The 27,503-nt window shown below is 42.8% G+C and overlaps 2 protein-coding genes across 3 annotated transcripts; one reads left to right on the forward strand and one right to left on the reverse strand.

Annotated features, from left to right (window-relative positions):
* Positions 1-646: 646 nt before the first annotated feature.
* On the reverse strand, positions 647-6,486 carry abhd18 (abhydrolase domain containing 18). The gene is made up of 13 exons (NM_001139887.1): positions 6,394-6,486; positions 4,667-4,775; positions 4,466-4,550; positions 4,155-4,255; positions 3,492-3,567; positions 3,246-3,330; positions 3,112-3,139; positions 2,861-2,999; positions 2,662-2,751; positions 2,408-2,509; positions 1,883-2,222; positions 1,608-1,770; positions 647-1,517 (listed from the first exon to the last, which is right to left on the reverse strand). Exons 2-13 carry the CDS (start codon positions 4,756-4,758, stop codon positions 1,463-1,465), a joined length of 1,356 nt encoding a protein of 451 aa, NP_001133359.1. The 5' UTR covers positions 4,759-4,775; positions 6,394-6,486; the 3' UTR covers positions 647-1,462.
* On the forward strand, positions 5,460-22,710 carry trappc11 (trafficking protein particle complex subunit 11). 2 transcript variants are annotated; one of them, XM_045724081.1, is made up of 30 exons: positions 5,460-5,686; positions 7,605-7,829; positions 8,048-8,217; positions 8,322-8,392; positions 8,590-8,704; positions 10,400-10,499; positions 10,680-10,753; positions 10,871-10,967; positions 11,075-11,208; positions 11,296-11,443; positions 12,096-12,189; positions 12,456-12,535; positions 13,215-13,293; positions 13,412-13,466; positions 14,974-15,119; positions 15,332-15,393; positions 15,496-15,628; positions 15,904-16,034; positions 16,128-16,283; positions 16,477-16,664; positions 17,011-17,159; positions 18,439-18,560; positions 18,758-18,877; positions 18,989-19,054; positions 19,334-19,490; positions 19,785-19,896; positions 20,027-20,118; positions 20,251-20,384; positions 20,902-21,069; positions 21,389-22,710. In XM_045724081.1, the coding sequence occupies exons 2-30, from the start codon at positions 7,623-7,625 to the stop codon at positions 21,431-21,433; spliced, it is 3,405 nt and encodes a 1,134-aa protein (XP_045580037.1). In that variant the 5' UTR covers positions 5,460-5,686; positions 7,605-7,622; the 3' UTR covers positions 21,434-22,710. The 2 variants fall into 2 exon arrangements, with proteins under 2 accessions (XP_045580037.1, XP_045580036.1); XM_045724080.1 differs by lacking the exon at positions 5,460-5,686 and adding an exon at positions 6,816-7,079.
* The last annotated feature ends 4,793 nt before the right edge of the window (positions 22,711-27,503 follow it).

Raw genomic sequence — 27,503 nt, forward strand, 5'->3', positions numbered from 1 at the left:
CATTCCTTAAGACTATGAATGACAGGAAAGTAGAGGAATTTAATATTTTGATGCTGTGGAACAAAAATAGTGTTGCTATAAATTATAAGGTTGTACTCTTATTGCTACAGATTGTGCCTAGCCCCAGAACAGAACCACTACACCAGATTCCATCTGGCCTTATTCTGTTGCCATTAGATTCTGTATGTGGTCCTATTGTGAAGTCATCACATCAGAAATTCTACCCCCAGAAATGGTATGTCCCTGCTGTGATGTCATCTGATTCCTTCTGGCCCAAATGTCTGAGTTCTGTATGGCTCTTGATACTGTTCAATACAGTATCAGAACCATCATTACAGAACTGTACAGATACCTATCATTTTCCTCATCTGGCCCAAACGGGATGGTTTTTATTTGCATCTGTTCACTTTGCCTTTGGATTTTGTATACGTACAACGTCATACACCCAATGGTGTCACAAACTCTTTCATATTATTCGTAATAAGGTCAACTGCGCCGTTATAATGTTCATTGTGTACTGCGTATGAATGAGCATGTAAACACTTGAGTTGCATTCCTGATATGAGTAATGTTACTTAGATTTCTGCAAATGAACAAAATGTTTTTGTAGATGTAACACACCTGAATGAAAAAACAGACAGGTCAATCTCAGTATCAATTCCTTTTTATTTCAGAGTTTAAAAACAAAGATCCACTGGAGTAGTAAAACATTGTTTAGGAACATTTGTGACAATTATAAAACACATTTGGTTTATGAGGGAGTAGACCATTTACTATTAACTCTGGGTTTACTCCAATACTGGAGAGCTACTGTCCTGTAGGTTAACTCCAACCCTAATCTTGCACACCTGATTCTAATAATTAGCTGGTCGATATGCTGAATAAGGTTAGTTACAACTTGGGTTGGAGCAAAAACCCACAGAAGGGTAGCTCTCCAGGAACGGTATTGGAGAGCCTGCTCTGACACAATATCCCCCACCTAAACTTTTGTAAGAAGTAACAGGTGTATAACATGTTAGAGCAGGGTAGGATCAGAACTATTGAGGATAATTCAATGTGGGGCAGGAGAGGTTTGGGGGAAAGATATGAAAATGTTAAGATAAAAGTGAGGCACAGCTTGATCAAAGCCTTTAGCCCTAGAATAATGGGTGAAGGCAACAACATGGATAAAGATGGGTTAAGGAGCACAAAGTGTGGAATTGGAAAATGTGGGATCATGCGTGAGCTTTAAAATACATCTATACCCATTTATCCATATAAACAATAGATTACATTTTTTACATAAAACTTTTGTCATTTCAGTAGCACCACATTGTAAGTGTATGGATAACATGTTACAAATGTATCCTTCATGATTTGTTTGACTATTTGAGGTCCTCAAATTCTAATGAATACTTTGAAATGATTTACAAATTAGAAAATGGTATCCTTTTCCTGTGAGGATGAGTTTCTGTTTTAGTGGCTAGGTATTGGAATACTTTTCAAGGTATCGGTCGTAGGCATCATAGATGGCTTGCCTGTAAGACAAACATACCAAATAAGTATTTCAGAATACTACAGAAAGACAATGGGCATCTGTCTCTGAAATTGTGGAACCATTTACTCACCGAAAAAGTCCCTGTTTGAAGAGGTAGGCGCTGACGTGGCCACCGTTGAGATACCGCACCTCACAGCCTGGCCAGATCTCTTGTAGACTGCGCACACCGGTGCGTGGAATATAAGCATCTTCCTTTGCCTGTATCACAATGATCAGACTGGGATCCAACGGCACTGGAAAACCAAGATAGCCAGGCTTGAGTGTTACTCAATTGAGCTAAACAAGTTATACTGCACAGCTGCAGCATTTTTGGGGTCCCAGCTCTGTAAGAATCTCAATTCTCACCTGAGAAGTTAGCGATGTGTGTGCACTCATCCATGACACCCTTCATAAAGTCCAGAGACTCAGTGTGGAGGGACTGGCGCTGCCGCCCGCTGCCCTTGTTGATGTTGGTGTGCTGCATGCTCACAGAGGAAAGCATCTGGTCCAGCCCATGATCCTGTCCAATCAGTTGGTCCTGTCCATTAGCTCCTTCCCTGGCCCGGGAGTGCAGGGCAGAGGTGCGCAGCCCCATGCGGTCCCTCTCGGGGGCATGCAGACCCAAGATGTCCGTGGAGAGATCCAGACCAGAAAGGGTGTCAAGTGAGCTCTTTAGAAACTCCTGACCCATCTTGAAGGAATCAACCTGAAATGAAAGGTTGTCTTCTCAATTATGAACCAATTGACTGCACTAATAATGTACCAATTATTAAATATGACAACTGCTGTAAAAAGGATTGATTGAATTGACAACATCTCAAGCTATAAAACAGATGGTACGATATAGTACAATATGTAGACCTAACATAATGTTATGGAATTAAGGTTTACCCCACAGTACTCCAATAGTCTGATGATCTCCTGTTCGTACACGGAGTGCATTGCATACTGCTTCTCCAGTTCCCTCCAGTTCACAGCTTTGCTCAAAACACCCTGTAAAACACAAAATATGTATTTCATCAGAGCACAGCACTTACATTTGAGCAGTTTACTGATTTGCTTTTAGTTTTTCAAAACATAAATTAAAGACTTGCCAGCCTGAGAAATGGGCTTTGTAAATTTGAGATGGATAAAGGAATACTTACTGTGGTAAATACATTGGAAGCTGTGGTCCAGGAGAGACAGGGAATCAGCGGTATGGGCTTTGGCCAGTTGGTTACAGCTAAGGATGCCATCTGTGAGAAGATGAGAGCTTCCATTGATTGTTCTCTCCCCTTTAGGAATTAACTTAAACTGATGTCTACTTTTGGTAATAGAATGAATGATTGTGTGGTGTGTACTTACATGCCCTCCCATTGAGATACCAGTCATGCCGAGGGGCCAGTAGTCCTCCCTCTCCAGCCAGTGTAGCAGCACTGCAGACTCCAGGATGAGTGCTGCTCCCATCACAAAGAGGTCAGACACATTCCTCAGGCTGGAACGACTAGACAAACACCAAGCATAAAGCACAATTCATAACGACAATGTCATGACACTCAAATAACAGTAGAGGTTTTGGGGGAAAAAACGATGAAAAAGTTACGGGGATGACTTACACTTGTTCTTTTGGTTTCCGGTATCCATGTACAAGTCGTAGTTAAGGAATTGGAATACGAATATTTAAAAACAATTTACAATGTAAATAGTATATTAATACTTATTTGACTATTTCTCTAATTAAAAAGGATATAATAAGGGTTTTCCAGGAGAAGTGAAGCCATTCCTGCCTCCTTTATCATGGGTCTGGCCATGAGGGTCCGCCTCTTCCAGAAGAACTGAAAATAAAGCTATTTTCTATGAGAGGTTGTACATCAAAGAAGGTTGATACCTGGTTTGTGCAGTTGATCAGGGGAAGCTATTAAATTTGACTGACAAATGTAGCTACCCTGTTAGTGCAAAGAATATTATGAAGAGTGTAGTAGCTAATGTAACTTACATGATCTCCAGTCCCAGCCAAGTGAATACATACTGGCTTGTGGTTTTTCCACTTCTTTGGAACTATAAACTGGAACCTTAAAACACAAAAAAACAGGCATTGTGATTAGTGTCTGCTTTGATACCAAAGACTAAAAATGGGACCCAATGCCTCTCTGCTTGGCAGTTAACATTAAGGAGATGGGTTTGGGGTGAGGCCCTGCGATAGCATCCTGTTTGGAGGGAGAAACTACCCTATGGGCTGTTCTGGCTCAGAGATGGCTTCTTACTTTACTTAAAGCTGAGATCCGCATAAGGTGAAACAGCACCACTGGTCAACATTTTGTTGTTGTATTTTTAGATATTTTACAGAATTTTATTTTTTACTGGTCAGGAGGATCCAGCATCATGGTAAAAAAAAATTAACAGAGTAGAATACTCTTTTCTATTGCACGTGCAATGATGTCGGGGGGGGGGGGAAAATGGTGTTCGTTATTTGAAGTAACATCTTTGTTGTAATATCACAAAAGAACGTGTCAGTTTTAAAAAAAAACGGCATAAAATAAACTCAGAAGATCAAATCATCATAGATTTTTCCCAAATAATAGGAGACATGGTCTAATATTACTATATGGCAATCTGCAAAAATTTACTAATCATTTAGTGACAGTATTATTTCCATTACCTGGCTTTGATGGACTCTGATGGCAAGATACCAGGAACAATGTGTTCCAGGGGAGATATGAAATACCCATTGTGTATTTTGCAGTCAGACTGGTCTTCTACCTAAGACAACAGCAAAGAAATATATACAACTGGATGATGTTTCACCATAAAACAGGTTGAGTCAATGGCAATGTGCATATTATTCAAATGTGAAATGGCTCACTAGGCTACAGACCAATGAAAACATTTGGAAAGGCACTGTAAGTGTTCAGACCAAAATGCATTTGTTAAGACTTTAAACTCTATCAGATTGAAGTGAGGGAGGGGTACCTTGTCAATAAACACAGGATAGTCCTTAGGTACCAGTTCCTTACACTTCTCTCTATTGCCAACGATTTTCCGTAACTCAAATATTCTGTGGAAATATGAAAAGGTGGTTATATATACACACTGCCACAAAAATAAGAATTAGGTGAACATGTACCTAGTGATTTCCATGCCCTATACGACAGTGGGGATATTTTAGGCTACCTTTTCAGATCATCCGGCTTTCCCCAACCTTGGATGAAAAGCTTGGTGAGGAGAAGCTTTCTGTAAAGAACATCCAGCCGGCTCACACCCATTGACAAGGATCTCTCATCTGAATGATAAGCCAGAAAATAAGCCCATTAGATTTCACTTCGAAGTCTACCAGAAACATTTATCCCTGAAAACCGGAAACACGCTTTCTCAAACCCCGTGGAGGTCACACAACAGGCGCATTTCAGAGTGTCTGAGATCCTTTGTACGTGTAAATTCAGATTGCCATCCTAGCGTCACCTTCATGTTGGTGCTAACAAGCAGCCTAGATAGTGCTTGGAATCAATAGTCAATCCAGTAGGGGCTGGAAACTATAGTGAGCTTCGAATGGTCAATAGCAACGTGATGTCCCGGAATGCAAGACAAAAGTTCAGATTTCCCCAACTTGGGTCCAGCCCTGTTCATGCTCCTTTGGCCATACTTGCAGCGCCCAACGTCCCCCGGCCCATTTAATTGAAAATGTATGGGGCTCCGTTATTTCATAACCTCCAAAGTTTTCAACCAGGGGTGGGCCAACTTTTTAGGGATTTAGAAATTCAATGGGGGCTGCATTTTGGGGGACCAATTGTCTGTTAAAAATCAATTTGCGGGGTTGGCGCAGCAGTCTAAGGCACTGCATCGCAGTGCTTGAGGCATCACTACAGACAGGTTCGATCCCAGGCTGTGTCACAGCTGGCAGTGACTGGGAGACCCATGAGGCGGAGCACAATCGGCCCAGCAACATCCGGGTTAGGAGAGGGTTTAGCAGGCCGAGATTTCCTTGTCCCATCGCATGCACGCTGACACGGGTCGCCAGGTGGACGGGGTTTCCTCCAACACATTGGTGCTGTTGGCGTCCGGGTTAAGCTGGCAGTGCGGCTTGGCAGGGTCGTGTTTCGGGGGATGCAAGGCTCTCGACCTTCGCCTCTCTAGAGTCCGTACGGGAGTTGCAGCGATGGACAAGACTAACTACCAATTGGAAAGCACGAAATTGTGGGTAATTAAAAAATATATATTATGTCCCGCTGGCCGTACTTTGCACCCTTGTTTTAGACGAACGTCTAGGAGTGAGCTCTGCTACAGCCGAAAGTCGTACACAAGGGGGTTTTTACAACAAGGCTCAGACCAACATGGTCGTGTTGGCATTGTCTATACATTTAATCTTTATAAAATGTCGAAATAAACATAGCTTCAACTCCAATGTCACAAACTCGGTCCCAGAAAATAAAATGTGTATAGTAGCCTCAAATGTAACATATCCACTCTATAAATTAATCGCGCCAAAGTTGGTTCCTGTTCCAGTCATGTCTTTGGTCACGTTCGCGTAGTCAAACAAAAACACCCTAATGATTGGTTGACCAGAGCCTCCCACAATGCAGGCGACGGCTGCAGGATGAAGTTGGTAAAGCTCATTTAGAGAAACTTGCAGTCGACTGCAGTCTAAACTTCATGACCTTAGATCACATGGTTTGTCAAATTCATGCAGCCGCAAGTCGGACAATGATTAAATAACACAACACGTTGAAAGGCTATGACCAACGATGGTCACTGACTTGACAAAAGTGATCCATTCGAACACGCCCAACGTTAGCTATCGTGAATTAACAGGTCTTACCATTAAATTAATTGTTGTATGCCGACGTAACGCCTAAGGTAATCACGAGAGACAAAAAAAGGGCATTAGAAAGGGGATATTATACCTCAAATTGAAACGGAGTGTGGTGGCCTTTCGCTGATAACTCAGTCTTGGAATTGTATGGTGATCATAGAGGGCGAATTCCACTACCGCTGGGCTCCCCACGTCCCAGCGTGCCATGCGAATTGTGAAACGGATGTAGCTATTTCTTTTTCTGTGGTGTTTGTGAAAGTCACTTGGAGATTGCTGCCACCTTTTGACAAGGAATAGTGACAAAAAATACATGTATACGCTACTCATACAGAGTTTACTGGTGCAAAATAAACTTTTCTTAACTGTTGGATAATAAAACAAATGATGTATTTTGATGTCCAAAAATGTTATGGTCTGACCAATGATATAACTATAATTCGGTGTGATTTGACCTATTGGATACATTGAGGAGTGGCATGAACTCTTGTTGATTGTCCAGCAGGTGGCGGTAGTACTCAATATTCTTCCTGGGTTTGTGTTCACTTGCTAGCTAACGTTACATGTCAACAGAAGGCATCAGGAGACAGGAAGCTGTTTGTCACTAGCTAACTAGTTGGCTTTGCTAACGTTACTGTTTGCTGACTCGTGTACATTCTGAATTCGACATATAGTGGGAAATGTTACTTATGTAGCTAAGCACTTTTTTATTTTTCAGTCGGTCTGCAACACTCAGCCAGTTAGCTTACCCGAGTTGCTTAGCTAGCATTAGCTGGCTTGGTAAGTAGCTAGTTTGCTAATCGCCTTTACTACAAGATACCATTTCTGTCACTGTGTGCACGTCGACAATTGATCATAACATGAATGTGTCAACGTGAATGTAGCCAGCTATTTCCACGAGCCAATTCAATCCAATGTTATTGCCTCTTTCTTTCTGAATTGACTCTGGTGATTGTGGTTGTGCCTAGCTAGCTAATAGTACGGCCATTGTAAGCTGAATCATAACTGTGATTGTATTTGTAGGGCAGTCATCAGCTGTAACTGTCAATACTTGTGACTTGTTGTTTGACTCACATGTTGTTTGTTTATTGTGTTTTTACTGTTTTAGTATTATTTTCAGAATGTACTCGCAATTCTGCTTGTTCCTGCCAGTTGTACAATGTATTGTTGAAGTAAAAAAAAAAATATAATATATATATATATATATATTTTTCATCATACGAACATATGTTGTGCACTTGTCATTGCAGACGTACATAGCTATCTATAGTTGTAAGCAGTCTGTGTTGTCTGCTCCATGTTCAGATTGCAGCGTCATCAATCATGATGAGTCCGACCCAATGGGATCTGCCCCCGGAGCTGTGCTGCCGACCCATGGCCTTTGTGGCCCTGACTGGGCTGGATGTAACTTATAACGCCATCCATAGGGCAATCTGGGATGCCTTCTGTGCCAACAGGAGGGCCGACAGGGTCCCCATCTCATTCAAGGTCCTTCCAGGAGACCATGAATACCCAAAGTGTAGGACCAAAGTAAGTGCTGCTTGATGAGGTTACCCACTTACGTCATTTCTTCCCAAACGCAAACATTTGGGGCGTCGTATACACTAAAGCACAACGGTAGCAAAACGGTGTGCAATGGAAAACCTAAAGAAGCGATCAGATAGTAGACGAGGCTACCTTCCCATTTCAACCTGTATTCTTCAGTTTCATGCCTACAAGTGAATACGACCCTGTTGTTTTTTTCTCAGAGAACCTCCTATGAGTGGTACATCCCCAAAGGGATCTTGAAGACAGGCTGGATGAACAAGCACCTGAACCTGGTGCCTGCCTTGCTAGTGCTGTTCTATGAGCTGGACTGGGATGATGCAGTTTGGAAGGAGAAGCAGTCCGAGTGTGCCACTAAAGTAGAGATAGTCAGGTACTGTAGTACTACTCCTCTTCACCTGTTGTAGATGAAGATCTATAGTGGTGGTTTGTTGAGTTGAAGCAATGTATATCATGAATATGTCATGTCATTCACAGAACAAGCCTTCAAGGAAGGAACACCAAGGTTGCAGTTGTTTTAATTCAGAAGAAAACCCCTCTTCCTCCAGGTAATTGCATCTACATTTATACAGATCATAGATGTTGATTGTAGTGTTAGGTTTTATGATCAACATAGCCACAATATTACATCTGTAGGACTGACAACCATGTCAGTACTGTAGAGATTGTATTGTGTCATGCAATGAATGTTTAGGCTGCATACTTGGACTCTGACTGAATTTGTGCTGCTGCTGTCTGTGTCTAGGTGAGGACCTGGTGGCTTCAGAGAGGGCTGCTTCCCTGTGCAATGCCTGTGACCTGTCTGGGAAGTCTCTATTCGTCCTCCCTCACACTGATCACCTGGTTGGCTACATCATCAGGTAAGTAATTCCTCTTGGTGGGACCCGGGATCAGATCAAAGGCCCTGAGCCAAATTACCGATAGCCGTGTTGACACCATCATCTCTTAATATATTTCCATGACTTGTACAGTACCAGTTTGGAAACTACTCGTTCAAGGGTTTTTCTTTATTTTTACTATTTTCTACATTGTAGAATAATAGTGAAGACATAAAAACTATGAAATGAACACATATGGAATCAAGTAGTAACCAAAAAAAGTGTTAAACAAATAAAATAAAAGTAGCCACCCTTTGCCTTGATGACAGCTTTGCATTCTATTGGCATTCTCTCAACCAGCTTCACCTGGAATGCTTTTCCAACAGTCTTGAAGGAGTTCCCACATATGCTGAGCACTTGTTGGCCGCTTTTCCTTCACTCTGCGGTCCAACTCATCCCAAACCATCTCAATTGGGTGATTGTTGAGGCAAGGTCATCTGATGCAGCAATCCATCGCTCTCCTTCTTGGTCAAATAGCTCTTACACAGCCCGGAGGTGTGTTGGGACATTGTCCTGTTGAAAGACAAATGATAGTCCCACTAAGCGCAAACCAGATGGGATGGCGTATCGCTGCAGAACACTGTGGTAGCCATGCTGGTTAAGTGTGCCTTGAATTCTAAATAAATTACAGACAGTGTCACCAGAAAAGCACCATCACACCTCCTCCTCCATGCTTCACAGTGGGAACCACACATGCGGAGATCATCCATTGACCTACTCTGCGTCTCACAAAGACACTGCGGTTATAACCAGAAATCTCAAATTTGGACTCATCAGACCAAAGGACAGATTTCCACCAGTCTAATGTCCATTGTTTGTGTTTCTTGGCCCAAGCGAGTCGCTTCTTATTATTGGTGTCCTTTAGTAGTGGTTTCTTTGCAGAAATTCGACCATAAAGGCCTGATTCACAGTCTCCTCTGAATAGTTGATGTTGAGATGTGTCTCTTACTTGAACTCTGTGAAGCATTTATTTGGGCTGCAATCTGAGGCTAGTAACTCTAATGAACTTATCATCTGCAGCAGAGGTAACTCTGGGTCTTTCTTTTCTGTGGCGGTCCTCATGAGAGCCGGTTTCACCATAGTGCTTGATGGTTTTTGTGACTGCACTTGAAGAAACTTTAAAAGTTCTTGAAATTGTCCGCATTGACTGACCTTCATGTCTTAAAGTAATGATGGACTGTCATTTCTCTTTGCTTATTTGAGCTGTTCTTGCCATAATATGGACTTGGTCTTTTACCAAATAGGACTGTATACCAACCCTACCTTGTCACAACACAACTGATTGGCTCAAACGCATTAAGAAGGAAAGAAATTCCAGAAATGTACTTTTAGCAAGGCACACCTGTTAATTGAAATGGATTCTAGGTGACAACCTCATGAAGCTGGTTGCGAGAATGCCAAGAGTGTGCAAAGCTGTCATCAAGGCAAAGGGTGGCTACTTCGAAGAATCTCAAATATAAAATATATTTTGATTTGTTTAAAAGAATGTTGGTTACTACATGATTCCATATGTGTTATTTCATAGTTTTGATGTCTTCACTATTATTCTACAATGTAGAAAATAGTCAAAATAAAGAAAAACCCTTGAATGAGTAGGTGTGTCGAAACATTTGACTGGTACTGTATGTTACCCTTATCACGAAGCCTCCCTAGTATGTGTTATGTACTTATTTTCAGGCTGGAAAATGCGTTCTATGAGCATGCACAGACCTACTATTACACAGAGATTAGGAGGGTCAAATCCCACAAAGAGTTCCTCAACAAAACAACGCATCAGGTGAGACAGAAATAATGTGTATGTTTTCCTGGTTCCCTATGACCTCCACCACCACCATGTTAATCAATGACTCCTCCAAGTCTCTCTGTGTAATTTTTATTTGAATGACTTAATTTGCAGCTAAGCTAATGCTGGTTATATCACTGCAACGTCATCAACCGGTGCATGTTGTTGTTGCAGTTGCTGTTTGTGAGACACCAGTTTAAGATTGCATTCTTCAGTGAGCTCAAGCAAGACACACAGAATTCCCTAAAGTAAGTTCAACCCAGCTCTACTGGCTTGTGTCGTGTGTGTATATGATCGGTCTTCTAATGCATCTCTCTAGTGCTGTCTATCTGTCTGACACATCATTAGTACTGTTTCTGATGCAGGTACTACAGGACTGCCTACAGCCTTGTACATGAGCTGAGAACCCACGAGACCAACATGCTGGAGATAAAGACCATGGCTGGATTCATAAACTACAAGGTGCTTTTGGATCATAATGAACTGGAATGCAGCCATTGCGCTCCCAACATATAGACTGTGCTGTATACCCTGTTGAGTTACATGTGTAACAGAAAACCTCTTTTCAGATCTGTCGACTATGCTTCCAACACAACACACCTTTGGATGCCATTGCTCAGTTCAGGAAGCATATTGATCTGTGCAAGAAGAAGATTGGTAGCGCAGAGCTGGCGTTTGAGCACACAGCATGGATGTCCAAACAGTAAGAAGTCAATACCCACTTCCCTACCATTCTTCCCTGATGCCATCCTTGATAATAACCCATCTCCACCCATTTCCTCTCTCCCAGGTTCCAGTCTTTTGGGGACCTGTTTGATGAGGCGATCAAGCTGGGTCTGACGGCCATCCAGACTCAGAACCCTGGCTTCTACTACCAGCAGGCTGCCTACTATGCCCAGGAACGCAAGCAGCAAGCAACTCACCTGTGTGCCCATGAGGTACAGCAACGCATGTGTGACTCAGACAGCTGTCTTTCACAAGACTGCAGAAGCTTGAGAGGGGAAAAATGTATATAGAGCCACTATTGCTGCACTTCCAACTGAGACTTACTTCACACCGGTGTGCCTCAAGGGTTATATGTTAATGTCAGCTTTAATGTAATTGTGCGTCCATCAGGAGTGTGACATGAAAGACTTAGGGTGAGCAGAACCTCTGCATCATCAAGACAGTAGTTTTGTGAGAAGGTGTTAGAGTTCAGTTAGCCATTGTTATGTAAATGACAGAGGAAAGTACCAGTGGCGTGGCTTTGTCCCCAAGTGAGAGCAGGTCCTCTGCAGCCATATGGCCCAGTGAGACACGGGTGCTGGCCCATGTAGATAGAAACAGAAAAGTCTGAGCCTTTTGGGTTAAACACTGCGGGAGATCTCAGATGGAATCTCAACATATGAGTATATAATGTGTAATGTATGGCAGTGATATGGGCTAATATTTTTGTTGATGTCTGCATCGTAGATTCTTCATGCAATGCAATCATTCTAGTTTACACAAGCACAACAGTTCTGTCAGAAGGCCTCTATGCCCCCTCATGGCATCCCCACCCATGACAGTTATCACATGTTGACAGACCGTCATCGTATTTCCCTTTCGCAGGCCAGTGTGAGCTACCCCACCCCAGACCACCTGGAGACGCCCAGCGGAGCTCTGGACTTCTATGGGCAGAGAGCCTGGAGACAGGGCCACCAGAGTGAGTATGCCCATCTCAACACTGCTCTTTCAGCATTAAAAGTAGCTTTTATGTGTTTAGACTTGTGTGTACAGATCAAATCAAATGTTATTTGTCACATGCGCCAAATACAACAGGTGTACCTTACAGTGAAATGCTTACTTACAAGCCCTTAACCAACAATGCAGTTTTAAGAAAAATACAGGTGTTGAAACCAAGAATGCTTTCCTGATCAGTCTCTCGGTTTCTAAATATTGATTGAAATATGTCTTATTTTGTATTTGCAGGTATCGATCCCCCACACATGGAGAAGGAGAAAGGAGGGATCCTGGCACTGCAAATGAAGGAGAAGGATGTTCCCCACTCCGTTAGTCCACATTCACTCACTCATTCAGCACGACACAGCCATTCTCATGTTCTGCTAACTCTGTAGCCTCTTTCAGTGCATGAAGGCTACATTGCTACACAGGGTTGGGCTTGCGCAGTCCATGAGTGTATACCTATAGTAGGTTAATGGATAGCAAGCTCTCACCCTCATGGTAAATACACTGATGTTTGTGGAAGAAGGCCATGCCAGGTTCTCAGGTCAAAGGAGGTTCAGTTTTATGGTGTATGACAGTGAATAAAACCACTAAGCAGATAAAGTGAATTCTGGATTTGGATGATACTGCAACATTACGAACTGAAATGAAGGATTTGCTCCATGAACAGTGAGGATTGAATATTTATTAACAGCGTTACCATATTGCCAGGTCTGTTGTTCAGTGGACGTTCATTTGAACGGCCAAAGTTTCTACTCAGCAAACAGAAGGTTCAGTCTTGTGGCATCCTTCACTAGTGATGTAGAGCAGGATCTGGTAATATATGATTTACTTTTAGTAAGAATACCATGAGAACCGCACCAGAGTTTTCTTCAACTCGTATGGCATGGTTGAAAAAGGAGACAATTCTAATAGGATTATTAAGCCAAGCAAAACACTTAACTTGGTTTATTATGCCAAAAGTGTGTGAGAGAGTCTCCGATTGTTCTGTTTGCTGTATTACAGGAGCTAATCATTGCTCTGCTCAGCAACGCTGTGGCTCAGTTCAAGAAATACAAGTGTCCTCGGATGAAGAGCCATCTGAGTGAGTTTTGCCCTGGGCTGAAGGGGAACAGTGCATTTGGAGCATATTGTTACCATAAGCATCACTTTTGTGTGCGTCTACATGTACTTGTCAAAGTTGATTGTCTGTCTGTCTCCAGTGGTGCAGATGGGAGAGGAGTACAACCATGCCAAGGACTACACCAAAGCACTGAAGTAAGCCTGACTCAGCAGACACAGTGGGACAAAAGTAAAATGTGTTACTAAGTCAATTAGAGTATAATAACAAATCCCCACTGTCATTGGGCGCAAGACTGACTTCCAGAAAATTACTGGACCAATTGCAACCATTGATGGCGACTAAATTATCAGCAACGGATCTCCTGTTATACCATAAATAGGCGCTAAAATCACTTGCACAGCTGATCTCAATTGCAACCAAATCGGCCACCGATGTACCTCTCCCTAAGTGGATGTCGAGGTTTACTCTTAGTCCTGTTTGCATCCAACAGTTGTCAAGAATATTTCTCCCTCTTTTGGGTATTATCATCGGAACTATTGAATGCTGCAGTTTGAGGAGACTAAGGGCAATTTGTCTATTTGACAATCATTCTGTACAACTGATATAAAGTATTTAATTTCCTTGTTTACTATGGCAAATCTACTATGGCAAGGTAGCTTACCCTACACATTTTATGAATGGAAAAAATCATGGTGTATGATACATTTTTCGCTTCAAATTTATGTATCCATTAATGTTTTTACTTGTCTTAAAAATATAGCCTATGGCCATTTCTTATCAAGAGGGGGAAGGATGTATTCCTGAACTGTAGGCTACACATTTGAAACTAAATTATAATTGTGTTTTTTTTTATCAAATTATATTTTATTCTAATAAAGCTATTTTAAAGTTGCACAAATTATATTATAATTGTTAAAATAAGATATTTTAATAGCTTTAAAAAACAAAACAACAGACAAATAGCATACAGTTTTGTCTCTACGTCATTGTGATGAGCTTGTTCATGGTTAAGCTGGTAGTGAAGAGTAACATTTCCTATGTTGTGTGGATGGCAGAGATTATTTCTTTATTTGTAGAACAGTGTGATGACACTGAATAGTGAACCTTTATATGTTCCTACAGGACTACAGTAATGAGGCCAGTAAAGCTACTGTGGCGTATTGTACTGTCTGAATTGAAAATAAATGTGGTAGGGAGAGTAGACTTACTTCGTAATGTTTGCAAGTAGTTATTTTTACCGAAAAAACAGATGCATGGTTCTTTGTTTTATAATGATATTTAAATTGTCTTTCACATGTTGTTGCCATCCAAATCACTTTCATTTGCAGTGTGGTTATTCATTAAAAGTTTATTTTGGCAGATTAGTAGCCTCTATGTAGACAGACAGACATGGTTTTGAATTGAACATGTTAACTTAAATCAGCGTAATTGACATGGGCTACATTTCTAGTCAAGTCATTTTATTTCCGTTGTAATATGTCATAGTCCTGAAAGAAAATAATTTGCCTTGTCATGGTTGCTGACAATTTATTTTAGCCAGTGTTTGCCATGCATTCCAGTAATTACGCCGTAACTCGCTATTATTTTGGCAGTCAAAGCTGAAATATTATAAATGTGATTAGATTGAATAATTAAAAGTTTTGGATAAGAGAATCATTGTGAAACTTACCTACCTATGTTGGTCTGTGTGTCTATATGCAGACTGCTGGACTATGTGATGTGTGACTACCGTACAGAGCGCTGGTGGAGCCTGCTCACCTCCATCCTCAGCACAGCGCTACGGTGCTCCTACCTGATGGCCCACGTCAAGGACTACATCACCTACTCCATGGAGCTGGTCGGACGAGGTACAGGGTGGTATAGTACAGGACACTCTTCAGCTGCACCCAGCTCTCCCCAGATTACATTTTCTGCTTCTCTGGGCTACTTAGTCAGGTTAATATGTTGCCTATTTTCAACGTTCAGTTTGTTTAGAGCCTGGCCATCACCTTATCAAGAGCAGCAGAAGTCCATCGTCATTTACATTTTTCCTTAAGTTCCCTTTTGTCTATTTCTCCAGCTTCTACTCTACGGGAGGAGCAGAAATCCAGGATTGAGAAGAATCTCATCAAGGTCCTGATGGTGAGTTGAAGAAATGGCACCCGTCACATCACCCCATGTTCATGTGACTGTGTAGCCCCTGTTCTGTGGATGTTAACGCTGAGCCTGTGTCTGTGTTCATAGAACGAGGTCCCCGAGGCAGAGCCAGATTGCGACCAGGCCTCAGCCAAGGCTGCCCAGGCCCTGTGGAGCGACCGCATGTCTCTGGCTGGCAGCAACGAGTTCACCATCGAGGTGCAGGACTACGTGCCCTTTGGTTTGTACACTTCTACAGTATACCTACCGAGATCATACAATTATGCATCAAGATCTTAAACATTTTTACATTTTACATCTTATCCAGAGCGACTTACAGTAGTGAATGCATACATTTCATACATGTTTTTCCCTTTTTTTCCCCGTACTGGTTCCCCGTGGGAATCGAACCCACAACCCTGCCGTTGCAAACACCATGCTCTACCAACTGAGCCACGATACAAGATAGATTCTGTGAACAGCTACCTAACATATACCACACATTTGTCTTTCCAGTCCAGTGCAAGGCCAAGTTCCTGTCCCCTAGTTTCCACGTGGATGACCCGGTCCAGCTGCATGTCTACCTGAGGGCTGACTGCCCTCACCCTGTCCGCTTCTCTAAACTGTGTGTCAGCCTCAGCAACCAGGTACTGACCCACTACACAACTCTACTACCCCACCACAATCCATACAGGTACAACCACTCTCTGACTCTCTGGTGGCTCTCTGTCCTCCTTCAGGAGTATAACCAGTTGTGTGTGGTAGAGGAGCCGTGTAAGTCTCAGGAAATCCTAGAGGCCTCCAGTCAAGAGAACATGTGCCTGGTCCCTGGCAAGACACGCATATACAGCTTCAAGTTTGTGGCTAAAACTGAGGATGTGGGGAAGAAGATAGAGGTAAGGGAAAAAGTGTGTCACTCAGGGTGTCCTAAACTGTGCTGTACTGGCATGGCAGACACACAGATTTAACATAACCAAGAGAGATGAGGAGCATCACCTTTTTACCTGTGATCTATCTTATGGATGTTTGTACACTGTGTTGTTTAGCTTTGTGTGTTTAACTTTGTGTGTGTGTGTGTGTGTGTGTTAGATCACAGCGGTGGACCTGATGCTGGGCAGTGATAACGGCCGCTGCGTCTTCCTCAACTGGCGAGGCGGGGGAGGAGACGCTGCCTCGTCCCACGAAGCTCTGCTGGCGGCCAGGTCCTTTAAGAGCAGGGGGCGTGTCCCAGAGCAGCATGTGGAATGGGACACCGTGTCTATCCAGGCCAGCACCATGTGAGTCTCCATAGTGTTCAGTTTAATCACACTATGTCACGTCACTGATTTACAAGATCCAAGAATGAAATGCTTCACTGTCTGCACACCAAGGTAGAGAGACGTTTTCCATAATGCACTGCAACATTCTAAGTAACGGGAGCTGTGATACTGTACCTTGCCATTGTGTGTATCGCATTGTTTACTAAATCTCTGGTTAAACTAACCAGTTAAAACTAAGGTAATTAGCTCACAGCATAGAGGAAAATGTCACCCTCAGTTTTTTCATACAAACAAGTTCAAAACATAGTTGAGTTGGTAACAGACGGTGCGTCATCCTAATCTGACAATGTGTTTTGTTCTTCAGGATAATCTCCCGCATTCCCAAGATCTCCGTTCAGCTGAGTCACGAGCCCCCTGCTCTGAACAACGAGCTGTACCGCATCACTGTCTCCATCCAGTCCAACGAGGAGACAGTGACCAAAGACGTCAAACTCACTGCCGGACTCAAACCAGGTAGGCGGCATTATACCAAAACTGCTTGACACAGCACAGGAAAGAACCAGCGCCAGAAACTGCTTGACACAGCACAGGAAAGAACCAGCGCCAGAAACTGCTTGACACAGCACAGGAAAAAACCAGCACCAGAAACTGCTTGACACAGCACAGGAAAGAACCAGCACCAGAAACTGCTTGACACAGCACAGGAAAGAACCAGCACCAGAAACTGCGTGACACAGCACAGGATCAAATCAAATTTTATTAGTCACATGCACCGAATAGTGAAATGCTTACTTACGAGCCCCTAACCAACAATGCAGTTTAAAAAAAATACAGATAAGAATAAGAGATAAAAGTAACAAGTAATTAAAGAGCAGCAGTGAAATAACAATAGCGAGACTATATACAGGGGGGGTACTGATACAATGTGCGGGGGCACCGGTTAGTTGAGGTAGTATGTAGACGTAGGTAGAGTTATAAAGTGACTATGCATAGATGACAACTGGGAGTAGCAGTGGTGTAAAGAGGGGGTGGGGGGCAATGCAAATAGTATGGGTAGTCATTTGACTAGATGTTCAGGAGTCTTATGGCTTGGGGGTAGAAGCTGTTTAGAAGCCTTTTGGACCTAGACTTGGCGCTCCGGTACTGCTTGCCGTGCAGTAGTAGAGAGAACAGTCTATGACTAGGGTGGCTGGAGTCTTTGACAATTTTTAAGGCCTTCCTCTGACACCACCTGGTATAGAGGTCCTGGATGGCAGGAAGCTTGGCCCCAGGGATGTAATGGGCCGTTTGCACTACCCTCTGTGGTGCCTTGCGGTCGGAGGCCGAGCAGTTGCCATACCAGGAAGTGATGCAACCAGTCAGGATGCTCTCAATGGTGCAGCTGTAGAATCTTTTGAGGATCTGAGGACCCATGCCAAATTTTTTTCAGTCTCCTGAGGGGGAATAGGTTTGTCGTGCCCTCTTCATGACTGTCTTGGTGTGCTTAGACCATGTTAGTTTGTTGGTGATGTGGACACCAAGGAACTTGAAGCTCTCAACCTGCTCCACTGCAGCCCCGTCGATGAGAATGGTGGTGTGCTCGGTCCTCTTTTTCCTGTAGTCCACAACTACAGAACCAGAAACTGCTTGACACAGGATAGAACCATGGAAACAGAATTCTCAGAATGGGACTTAAATGGGAAATCTCAGTTGAAGGAATTCTATTTCTATGGATCTTACAGCATTGGGATAACACTGACATACATTGGTTAGGTATCACAAGCATTGATATTTGTCCCACCACCTTGTTAAGGTCAGGATGCAAACCTCACACAGTCCACCCATGTGACCCTGAACGGTTTGGAGATGTGTGACGAATCCCATCCTGCACTGCTTCCAGACATTGCCATTGGAGACCTCCAGCCGGGAGAAAAGGTACATCCCCCACCCACCCTCAGGCCTGCACAACCTCACTGTCCATCATGAAAAATGGAGAATCTCCATTAAAATATATTTTTAGACCAGGACTAGGCTTCATCTGTGTCTGGGAAACCAGCCCCTCTTGTTTTACTGAGATCTCTTGAGGGACATCAGCAGTGTGTTGTTTGTACTAATCGTTCTCTATTGAACAGGTTGAGAAGTGTCTGTATGTTCGCTGTGTCACCACTGGAGCCAGAATCTTCCTGTTCCATGTTGCCTATGCCTTGAGCACCAAGGTGGAGGGCAAAGACATCACCTGCAGGTGTCACAAAGTGAGTTTGTGCACTGAAACCTCACTCATTGGTAGTTTCAGTATTTGTGACTTGTGTCCATAAGTATGTATGAAATTAACTGTTTGTTGACCATAGCTTTCTTTTTTGTAGGATGAAACCGTTACCATAGAAACCGTTGTTCCATTTGAAGTTGCTGTGAAGTTTGTGTCCACAAAGGTTTTTCTTTTCCCTCTATTGATGTTGTTGGCATTGTTGTGCAAATGTGGTTTTGAGTGCAGTTTTAACGTGGTTTTGAGTGCAGTTTTGAGTGCTGTTTTAATGGGGTTTTGAGTGCTGTTTTAATGGGGTTTTGAGTGCTGTTTTAATGGTGTTTTGGGCGCAGTTTTAATGTGGTGTTGAATGCGGTTTTGAGTGCAGTTTTTTTGTTCAATGTTGGTAAGTCAAAGCTTGTCAGTGCAGCGACTTCAGTGATAATGGATCATGTTGTGTTTTCAGTTTGAGCACCTGGATAGAGTGTATGTGGACATCCCCTTTCTGCTGATGACGGACATCCTGAGTGCGTCCCCCTGGCCTCTCCACCTGGTGACCAGCCAGCTGCAGCTGGCCCCCACCATGGCTGCCATGGACCAGCCCCAGTCCCAGGTGGAGCAGGGTATGACACCACCGCCTCTATGGTCGCGGCCCAGTTGGCACTCTATTCCCTCTAAAGTGTCCTATGGGCCCCGGTCAAAAGTAGTGCACTATATAGGGAATTTGGGATGCACACTAAAGCTCCCTCTGACATAGCTCTGTAGGGGAAGCCTCAACATCTCCCATCTAAGACCATATATTCTAATGACCCCAGTCGTTGTAGTTTCACAGTGTGTATTAGTAGTTTGTAGCATAGAAACACACCTCTGAGTTCCTTGTAGCCTAACCTTCAGGTTTGGTTGTTGTTTTCCACCAGTGGTGCTGCAGACAGGGGAATGTGCCAGCGAGTGTTTCAGCCTTCAGTGTCCCCCTGTGCTCAACGGGACGAGCAGCGTGGCGTCTGGACAGTACCTCATCTCCTGGAAGAGGTGTGCCTGCTTGACTCCAGCCGGCCATTCTCCTCTTTTCTCCTCCTGTGAAGCACAATGGGAAATTTACAAGTCAAGACATTTTCTTTTCCTGAAGCTTTAACTCATTGCATTTGTATTGCTTTTTCAGGAAATCTTGGTGTGCAGATGCACCTGTTGTGACGACTGTTGTCACCCTTCCCCATGTTATGGTGGAGACCATTCCTCTATATGTTCATGCAGGTACAGCATGCCTTGATCTGAGTGATGTATTATTTTCACAGTTGAGTCTAAAGATAATGAATATGTCTCTTTTCCAGTTTTTCTGTCCCATTCAGATGTAGATAACAATGGTTCCGTGTTTGGTGGTTACAGAGCTGCCGTCGTTTGGAAGGGTGCGGGAGTCTATGCCAGTGAGGTACCACATCCAGAACCGGACGGGGCTGGTCCAGGACGTGGAGATGTCTGTGGAACCCAGTGATGCCTTCATGTTCTCTGGCCTCAAGCAGGTAGGTCTCTGCTCCATGCCCCCCCCCCACCTCCCCCTTGGTAAACACATCAAACCAACTGTAAAGTAGCACAAACATATTACTCACTGGCTTTAACTGCAACTGTGATTTGGTGTTTCTATTTCTGTGCAACTCAGCGACGAGTCCACTATGAGTCTGATACAATCTTGTGTATTATTGTGAGATTCCATACAGCTTCAGACAAATTGAGTACAGGACAGTGCAATAGTTACAAGCAGACAAATCTCTCTACTACACTCCTTGATGTCAGTTCAACATGCAAGCCCAGGGAACAACTTAACTGAGTGACAGAGTTCGACTTGACACTGGTCAGTTTTGAGGCTGGAGTTTCCACCATTATTTGTATTCCAATTTAAACTGCTGCCTAACAACACATATAGTAGAGAACTGATGGTTTTCATTCAGAATTAGACTAGAATAGACCATACCATTTGAGGACCCATACGGTCTCCAGTCTCTTGCTCTACATGCCCTTAATGTCACGGTGTTTCCCCAGGTGCGTCTGAGGATCCTGCCTGGAGCGGAGCAGGAGATGTTGTATAACTTCTACCCTCTGATGGCAGGGTACCAGAACCTTCCCCAGCTCAACATCGGCCTGCTGCGCTTCCCTGCCGTGTCCGGACAGCTGCTTCGACGCTTCCTCCCCTCACGCATCTTTGTCAAGGTACACTTAGCTTAGAACCCAAAGAAAAGAATGAGGGGACTTCTTCTCTATTCATTCTAATTCTATGTTAGCAGCCACTTAGCTCTTCCTAACCACATGGCATATTCTGTAGATCCATCTCAGTGTTAGCTGCAGCGCTGTTAACTGACAGTAATAATGAAACATATTTACATAGAATACAGTTGCAAAATTAACCAACTTAAACTCGAAATTCACCTTCCATCAACCAGTGAAGTGTTCATATAATTCTGTTTGAGCAGACTGTGTAGTGCAAAATCAGTAAACTATCCTAATACTTATTTTTTAAAATATATTTCAGCCCCAGGGTCGACAAGCAGACGATGCCTCCATTGCAGCGGCTTGAGATCCATAACAAGACCCCACCCCTGAGTGAATACTAGTTTACCTGAAACACATCTCTCACCTATTGGGCTCAACTGGAAAATGTTGTACCACAGTACCACAGATGCATTCACCTTTTGACCTCCTGTAAATCACGCTTTTAAAAGGATGCTTTGTGCGTTAACTACAATAGTTTACTTTATAATCTTGATTGATCCATAACTGATTAATATTGTTGCTTGTCGATCTAAAACCATAGGCTTTTGTTATCATGTCCTGTAGCTGTTACACAGGGTGCGTTTGTAAATTCACTCTGGCTATCTAGTCCGATTTCAGAGCACTCTCGTCTGAGTGTGCCAGAGCGCAGAATAACTGATGGATTTCTGAACGCGCAACACACTGAATATGACCGGTGTCAGTAAACGTAGACAAAAAGCGTAATTAAATTGTTGCCAGCAGTACCGTTAAAGTCACCAACACTCTGGATAACACGAAAGCCTAACCAGCTTTTTTAGGGTGAGTAAAATAGTCAGAGTTAGGTGTTCTCTCATTTGTGTCTGGATGTAGCTAGCCAACTTCAGCCCATTAGCTTGTATGCTTGCCATTGTGAGGTCAGAACGCTCGGCTCATCCCTACTCCTCAGCCAGAGCAGAGCGTCCAGTGTGCACTCTGAACGTGCCGAGAGAGAAACGCTCTGAATTTACGAACAGAGCGCACTCTGGCACTCCAGAGTGAATTTACTAACACACCCACAGTAACTGCCCTCACATTTTACTTGATCGATGATGCAGTTCCTCATTAATCTTCAAACTAAAGCATTTGGGTGAGTTGTGAGTGTGTATGTCACTAACTCAAATGTAATGAATACAATATAACTAAGACGGCATAGTATTAAAGGTTTTTGTGAAGATTGTACAGCCTCTCAAATCCCTTGTTTTAACTTGAACCAACTGTAATGATGTGATGTCATCAGGCCTGCCCTTGATTTCAAAGTTCAGTGATGTTTCAGCATTTAGACAGGTTAAATCCAACTCTGCTGTGGGTGATCCTTTCTACTTTTCCTGGGAACAGTCAGGTAGCAGATGATGGCTAGTGGTTCAAGTAGTATTTAACAGAGTTGGAGTCAATTCAGGAAATATACTGAAATTCCAATTCTCTTAAATGCTTTTAATGAGGAATTGGAATTAGGTTTAGTTTCTAAATTGACTGGAATTGAAATGGAATTCACCCCAAACCTGGTATCTGATTTATGGGGAATGAGACTCATCATGGGATAAATAAAAGATTTTCTTCAATCTCCCAATTTATTGGTGTGCCATTGGAAGTTCCCACTTTAAACAATGTTTGGAGTATTTGCTCAGTGGTAATGTAGAAGCAGGTATCATATCTTGAGATGAAGGGTTGCTCTATTGCAGGGATCGACAACAGGTGGACAATGTAATTTGACCCCCAAAGTTTTCTGGGCAAAATAAAATTATACAGTACCAGTCAAATGTTTGGACACCTCATTCCAGGATTTTTCTTTATTTTTACTAATTTCTACACTGTAGAAAAGTAGTGAACACATCAAAACTATGAAATAACACACGGAATCATGTAAAAAAAAAAAAGTAGCCACCCTTGACAGCTTTGCATATTTCCCTCATCTCTGGAAATGTCTGCATTATCATTCTCACGTTGTGCCTTTCCACAGTGGAATCTGGTGTGTGACGATGCATGGATTGCTCCTTTCACCGTAACAATATTATTTTTCTGAGTGCTATCCGGATTTCTTATGTCTGGAATTATTTATTTTTTAACCTTTATTGAACTAGGCAAGTCAGTTAAGAACAAATTCTTATGTACAATGGCGGCCCACCCCAGACGACGCTGTGCCAATTGTGTACAGCCTATGGGACTCCCAATCACGGCCAGATGTGATGCAGCCTGGATTCGAAACAGGGACTGCAGTGATGCCTCTTGCACTGAGATGCAGTGCCTTAGACCACTGTGCCACTCAGGAGCCCAAACCCAGGACCTCATACAGGCGAAGGTGTGGGTTCTCAGTCTGATCTTTTAGGGTATCATTAGAAGTGTCTACATGATGTGACTTGTCGAACTGGATCTACTGAGCAAACATAATGCCACAATATGCAGCATAAATGAGGAACCATTTAGACATGTTGAGACATATTCAATTATACGGTTTGATGTTAGTGAATGTTTACTACATTAGTTCAAAGTACAGATTTAGGATCTTAATTTGAGCCAATTTGCTACAGCAGGAAAATAATCCTGCAGCAACAGGAAATGTGAATTATAATTCATGGACATTTTTTGGGTTGATACATTTTTTGTTACAACAAATCAAGGTGGAAATAACTAACTTTAGAAGCCTTTTTAAACCTTGAATACACTACAAGTTTGCATTTCCTGCTGTAAAGGAAAATTCTAAGCAACAAAAGAGTGATCAAATTAAAGTGAAAACTATATAAAGGATTTATTTTTTTATTGCAGCCCCAATATCTCTAGAGCTGTAAATCAAGTGTACAGCAAGTCTCAATATTCTATAATGATGCTTACACAGCAAGCAAGTGCAACTTTTCTCTTCTCATCAGGTATGGTCGGAGGTTCATTTTCTTTGCTACTATGGCACTCCAGACCATTTTCAGTATACTGCAGGCTGCCTCCAACAGCTGGAAGATGGTCTGTGCCTTGTAGTTTATCGTAGGGATGGGACAGATTGCCAATTACTGTGCTTCTTTTACCCTTGGTGAGTCAAGCCATATCCAACCTGCTGTAATACAAGACAAAACAGAAGCAAATAATGCAGTAACTTATTTTCTTCCTCGTAGGGAATGGAGTACGATGCAACTTCAAACTATTCAAGGTTGCTGCATTCAAGTCATGGGAACATAGCGCGTTATACTGAGTACATGATGCATTAAGAACGCCATCCTAATATTGAGCTGCACCCCACCCCTTTGCCCTCAGAACAGCCTAAATTCGTTGGGGCATGGACTTCACAATGTGTCGAATGCGTTCCACAGGGATGCTGACCAATGTTGACTACAGTGCTTCCCACAGTTGTGTCAAGTTGGCTGGATGTCCTTTGGGTGGTGGGCCATTCTTGATACATACGTAAAACTGTTGTGTGAAAAACTCAGCAGCGTTGCAGAAATTGACACACTGAAACCGGTGCACCTGGCACATACTACCATACCCCGTTCAAAGGCACTTAAATCTTTTGTCTTGCCCATTCACCATCTGAATGGCACATGTCACAGGCCGGCTCAAAGCCTGTGGCAAAAATGAGAGGACATCAACAACCGGTATAGGCCAATTCAAAAAGTTCTTTATTATTAAACAAAGAAAAAGGAATGAGGTGTGGAAATGTCATAATGTAGGGTGCATGAATATGTGTGTGTAAACATGACTGAATGGAAGCTAAATAAATCAACAAAGGAACAAACAAAACAGGATCATACCTGGAGGAGCAGGGAGAAAGAGAGCAAGCAAAGCTAGGAGAAGAGAGAAAGATTAGTGGAGCAGTTGGTTAAATACCCTGAGCCCAGGTGGCTCCAATCACCCCAGCTCCAATCACTAACGAACATCCTCTGCCTGCAGGAGGAACCGCCCCTGCACTGCAGAGGAGGAGCCGTGACACACACATACACAATCCGTGTCTCAATTGTCTCAAGGCTTACAAATCCTTCTTTAACCAGTCTCCTCACCTTCATCTACACTGATTGAAGTGGATATAAGAAGTGAGGGATCATAGCTTTCATCTGGATTCACCTGGTCAGTCTATGTCATGGAAAAACCAGGTATTCCTACTGTTTTGTACACTGTTTCTATGAAAGTGTGTATTCTTATTTTTAATATACACTACCATTCAAAGGTTTGGGGTCATTTAGAAATGTCCTTGTTTTTTTAAAGAAAAGTGCAATTTTTGTCCATTTTTAAAATGACATCAAATTGAAAAGAAATACAGTGTAGACATTGTTAATGTTGTAAATGAGTATGTAGCTGGAAAAGGCAGACATTTTTTTTATGGAATATCTACATAGGCGTACAGAGGCCCATTATCAGCAACCATCACTCCGGTGTTCCAATGGCACGTTGTGTTAGCTAATCCAAGTTTATCATTTTAAAAGGCTAATTGATTATTAGAAAACCCTTTTGCAATTATGTTAGCAAAGCTGAAAACTGTTGTGCTGATTATAGAAGCAATAAAACTGGCCTTCTTTACACTGGATGAGCATCTGGAGCATCAGCATTTGTGGGTTCGATTACAGGCTCAAAATGGCCAGAAACAAATAACTTTCTTCTGAAACTCGTCAGTCTATTCTTGTATGACAAATGAAGGCTATTCCATGTGAGAAATTCCCAAGAAACTGAAGATCTCGTACAACGCTGTGTACTACTCCCTTCACAGAACAGCTCAAACTGGCTCCCACCGCTCCATCCACAGCCCTGAAGGTATGACCCCTCCCACCGCACCACCCACAGGGATGGGCTACAGGGCACACAGTGAGGAGATGGATAGAATACCTCGATATAGACACTTTAACTGTTGTGGGACCTTTATTGGAAGTCTTTTATTAGGGGTTCTACTAGCATCCTATTGTTGTTGTTGCAGGTCTTCTGTATTTATATTATGCTCGTTTCCAATTGGTCAATTTATACAACTTTGCAAGATTGTTGACCACAAGAAGAGTAACTGGTGTACCAACATTGGTACTGATTGAGTAGTACTTGTCCAAAGAAACATGAAAGGTTTGTCAAACTGGCTAAACCCAGGAAATAATTGTTTTTAGTTTCAGACAGAAACACTGTTGTTCTGCTGGGATTGACATTAAAATCTCAAAGGCACGTACCCTTTGGGCAAGTCAAGAGCACATTGTTAGAACTGTCAGGTAAGTGCAGTTGAGTGTCAGACAGTAGGTGTCACACAAGATTTTTGCCTTCAGTGAAAATGGCCATCTTGCGTTAAGCATACTGAGATGTCAGATAGGATTTTTGCCTTTGAAGGCAAGTGACCAAAGGGCAAGTGCCTTTGAGATTTTAATGTCCATCCTGTCAGAAACTAAAAACAATCTACTGCCTGTATTTAGCCAGTTTCACAAACTTTTTAGGTTTCTTTGGATGAGTAAATTATTTGGTATGTTTGCTCAGGGGATTGATCAAAAGCAGGCAAAGCAGCAATGGGTATCTCTTAAGATGGCAGAAAAATTTGCCCATCATAAAGAAATTGATGTCTCAAAAGACAAAGATGGCCCGCATCACTTAGAACATTAACTTATGGTACGGTTGAGCTAGCTAGTGATTTTGAAGTACCTTTTGTTTCTGTCCTTGTCAGACCTACACGCCCTGTCTCTGACCCTGGTGATGATTGGGAAAATGGTTGTCACTGGAGCGTTTGGATTCCTCTATCTGTATGGCACAGAGCGCTTCCCCACAGTGCGCAATATGGCTTTGGGTGCCACCTCGATGGCTTCCAGAATAGGTAACACTGTCTCCATACATCACCTACATGGGTGAGTCGCGTGTGTGTGTACATATTCAATTGTCTAAACATTTTGCTAACATTTATACGTGATTTCTGGATTCAAATAAATTGTCTCACTTTCTTCTGATTGAAGTCACGTACAACAAGATACTACCCTACATGCTGATGGGAGCCCCCACAGTCATCACTGGTGTGTTGAGCTTTTTGCTACCAGAAACAAAAGGAGAGGAACTACCAGAAATGATCAACCAGGTCAAACCCTAACAGGGCTTGTTCGACAGTGCAGGCGACTGATTGATCTACAAAGAACCTTGCATCCTAAATAACTACTCATTATTATTATTATTATTATTTGTAGATCAGTTAGTCACAATTTACCCATGATGCATTACGGTTTTGATCCTCTGAACACTAGACTTGCGTTGCCAGTCACAGAGCGGCAGACAGGTGTGTCAAGAGATACTACTGTAAGACATTTTACCTTTTTAGTCTATTGACCCATCTTTATAAACAGTCCTATCTGCCCCTCTAGCATGGGCATGAACCAGGATTCTCGGGATGGCCTGAAGCAGAAAGGAAATGCACAGGTGAAGAATGAGGC

The sequence above is a fragment of the Salmo salar genome, chromosome ssa09 (assembly GCF_905237065.1).
Source record: "Salmo salar chromosome ssa09, Ssal_v3.1, whole genome shotgun sequence".
In the NCBI taxonomy this organism is placed as follows: Eukaryota; Metazoa; Chordata; class Actinopteri; order Salmoniformes; family Salmonidae; genus Salmo; species Salmo salar.

What these genes read in the sequence shown, in the direction of transcription:
- abhd18 (NM_001139887.1), bottom strand. Translation starts at nt 4,758, where the DNA reads ATGGGTGTGAGCCGGCTGGATGTTCTTTACAGAAAGCTTCTCCTCACC. An exon ending in TCAGAGTCCATCAAAGCCAG is followed by an intron (nt 3,568 to 4,154) that starts GTAATGGAAATA and finishes TTGTGTTTTAAG; the next exon opens with GTTCCAGTTTATAGTTCCAA. An exon ending in GACTATTGGAGTACTGTGGG is followed by an intron (nt 2,223 to 2,407) that starts GTAAACCTTAAT and finishes CTTTCATTTCAG; the next exon opens with GTTGATTCCTTCAAGATGGG.
- trappc11 (XM_045724081.1), top strand. Translation starts at nt 7,623, where the DNA reads ATGATGAGTCCGACCCAATGGGATCTGCCCCCGGAGCTGTGCTGCCGA. An exon ending in GAAAACCCCTCTTCCTCCAG is followed by an intron (nt 8,393 to 8,589) that starts GTAATTGCATCT and finishes GTCTGTGTCTAG; the next exon opens with GTGAGGACCTGGTGGCTTCA. An exon ending in GTGTCAGCCTCAGCAACCAG is followed by an intron (nt 16,035 to 16,127) that starts GTACTGACCCAC and finishes GTCCTCCTTCAG; the next exon opens with GAGTATAACCAGTTGTGTGT.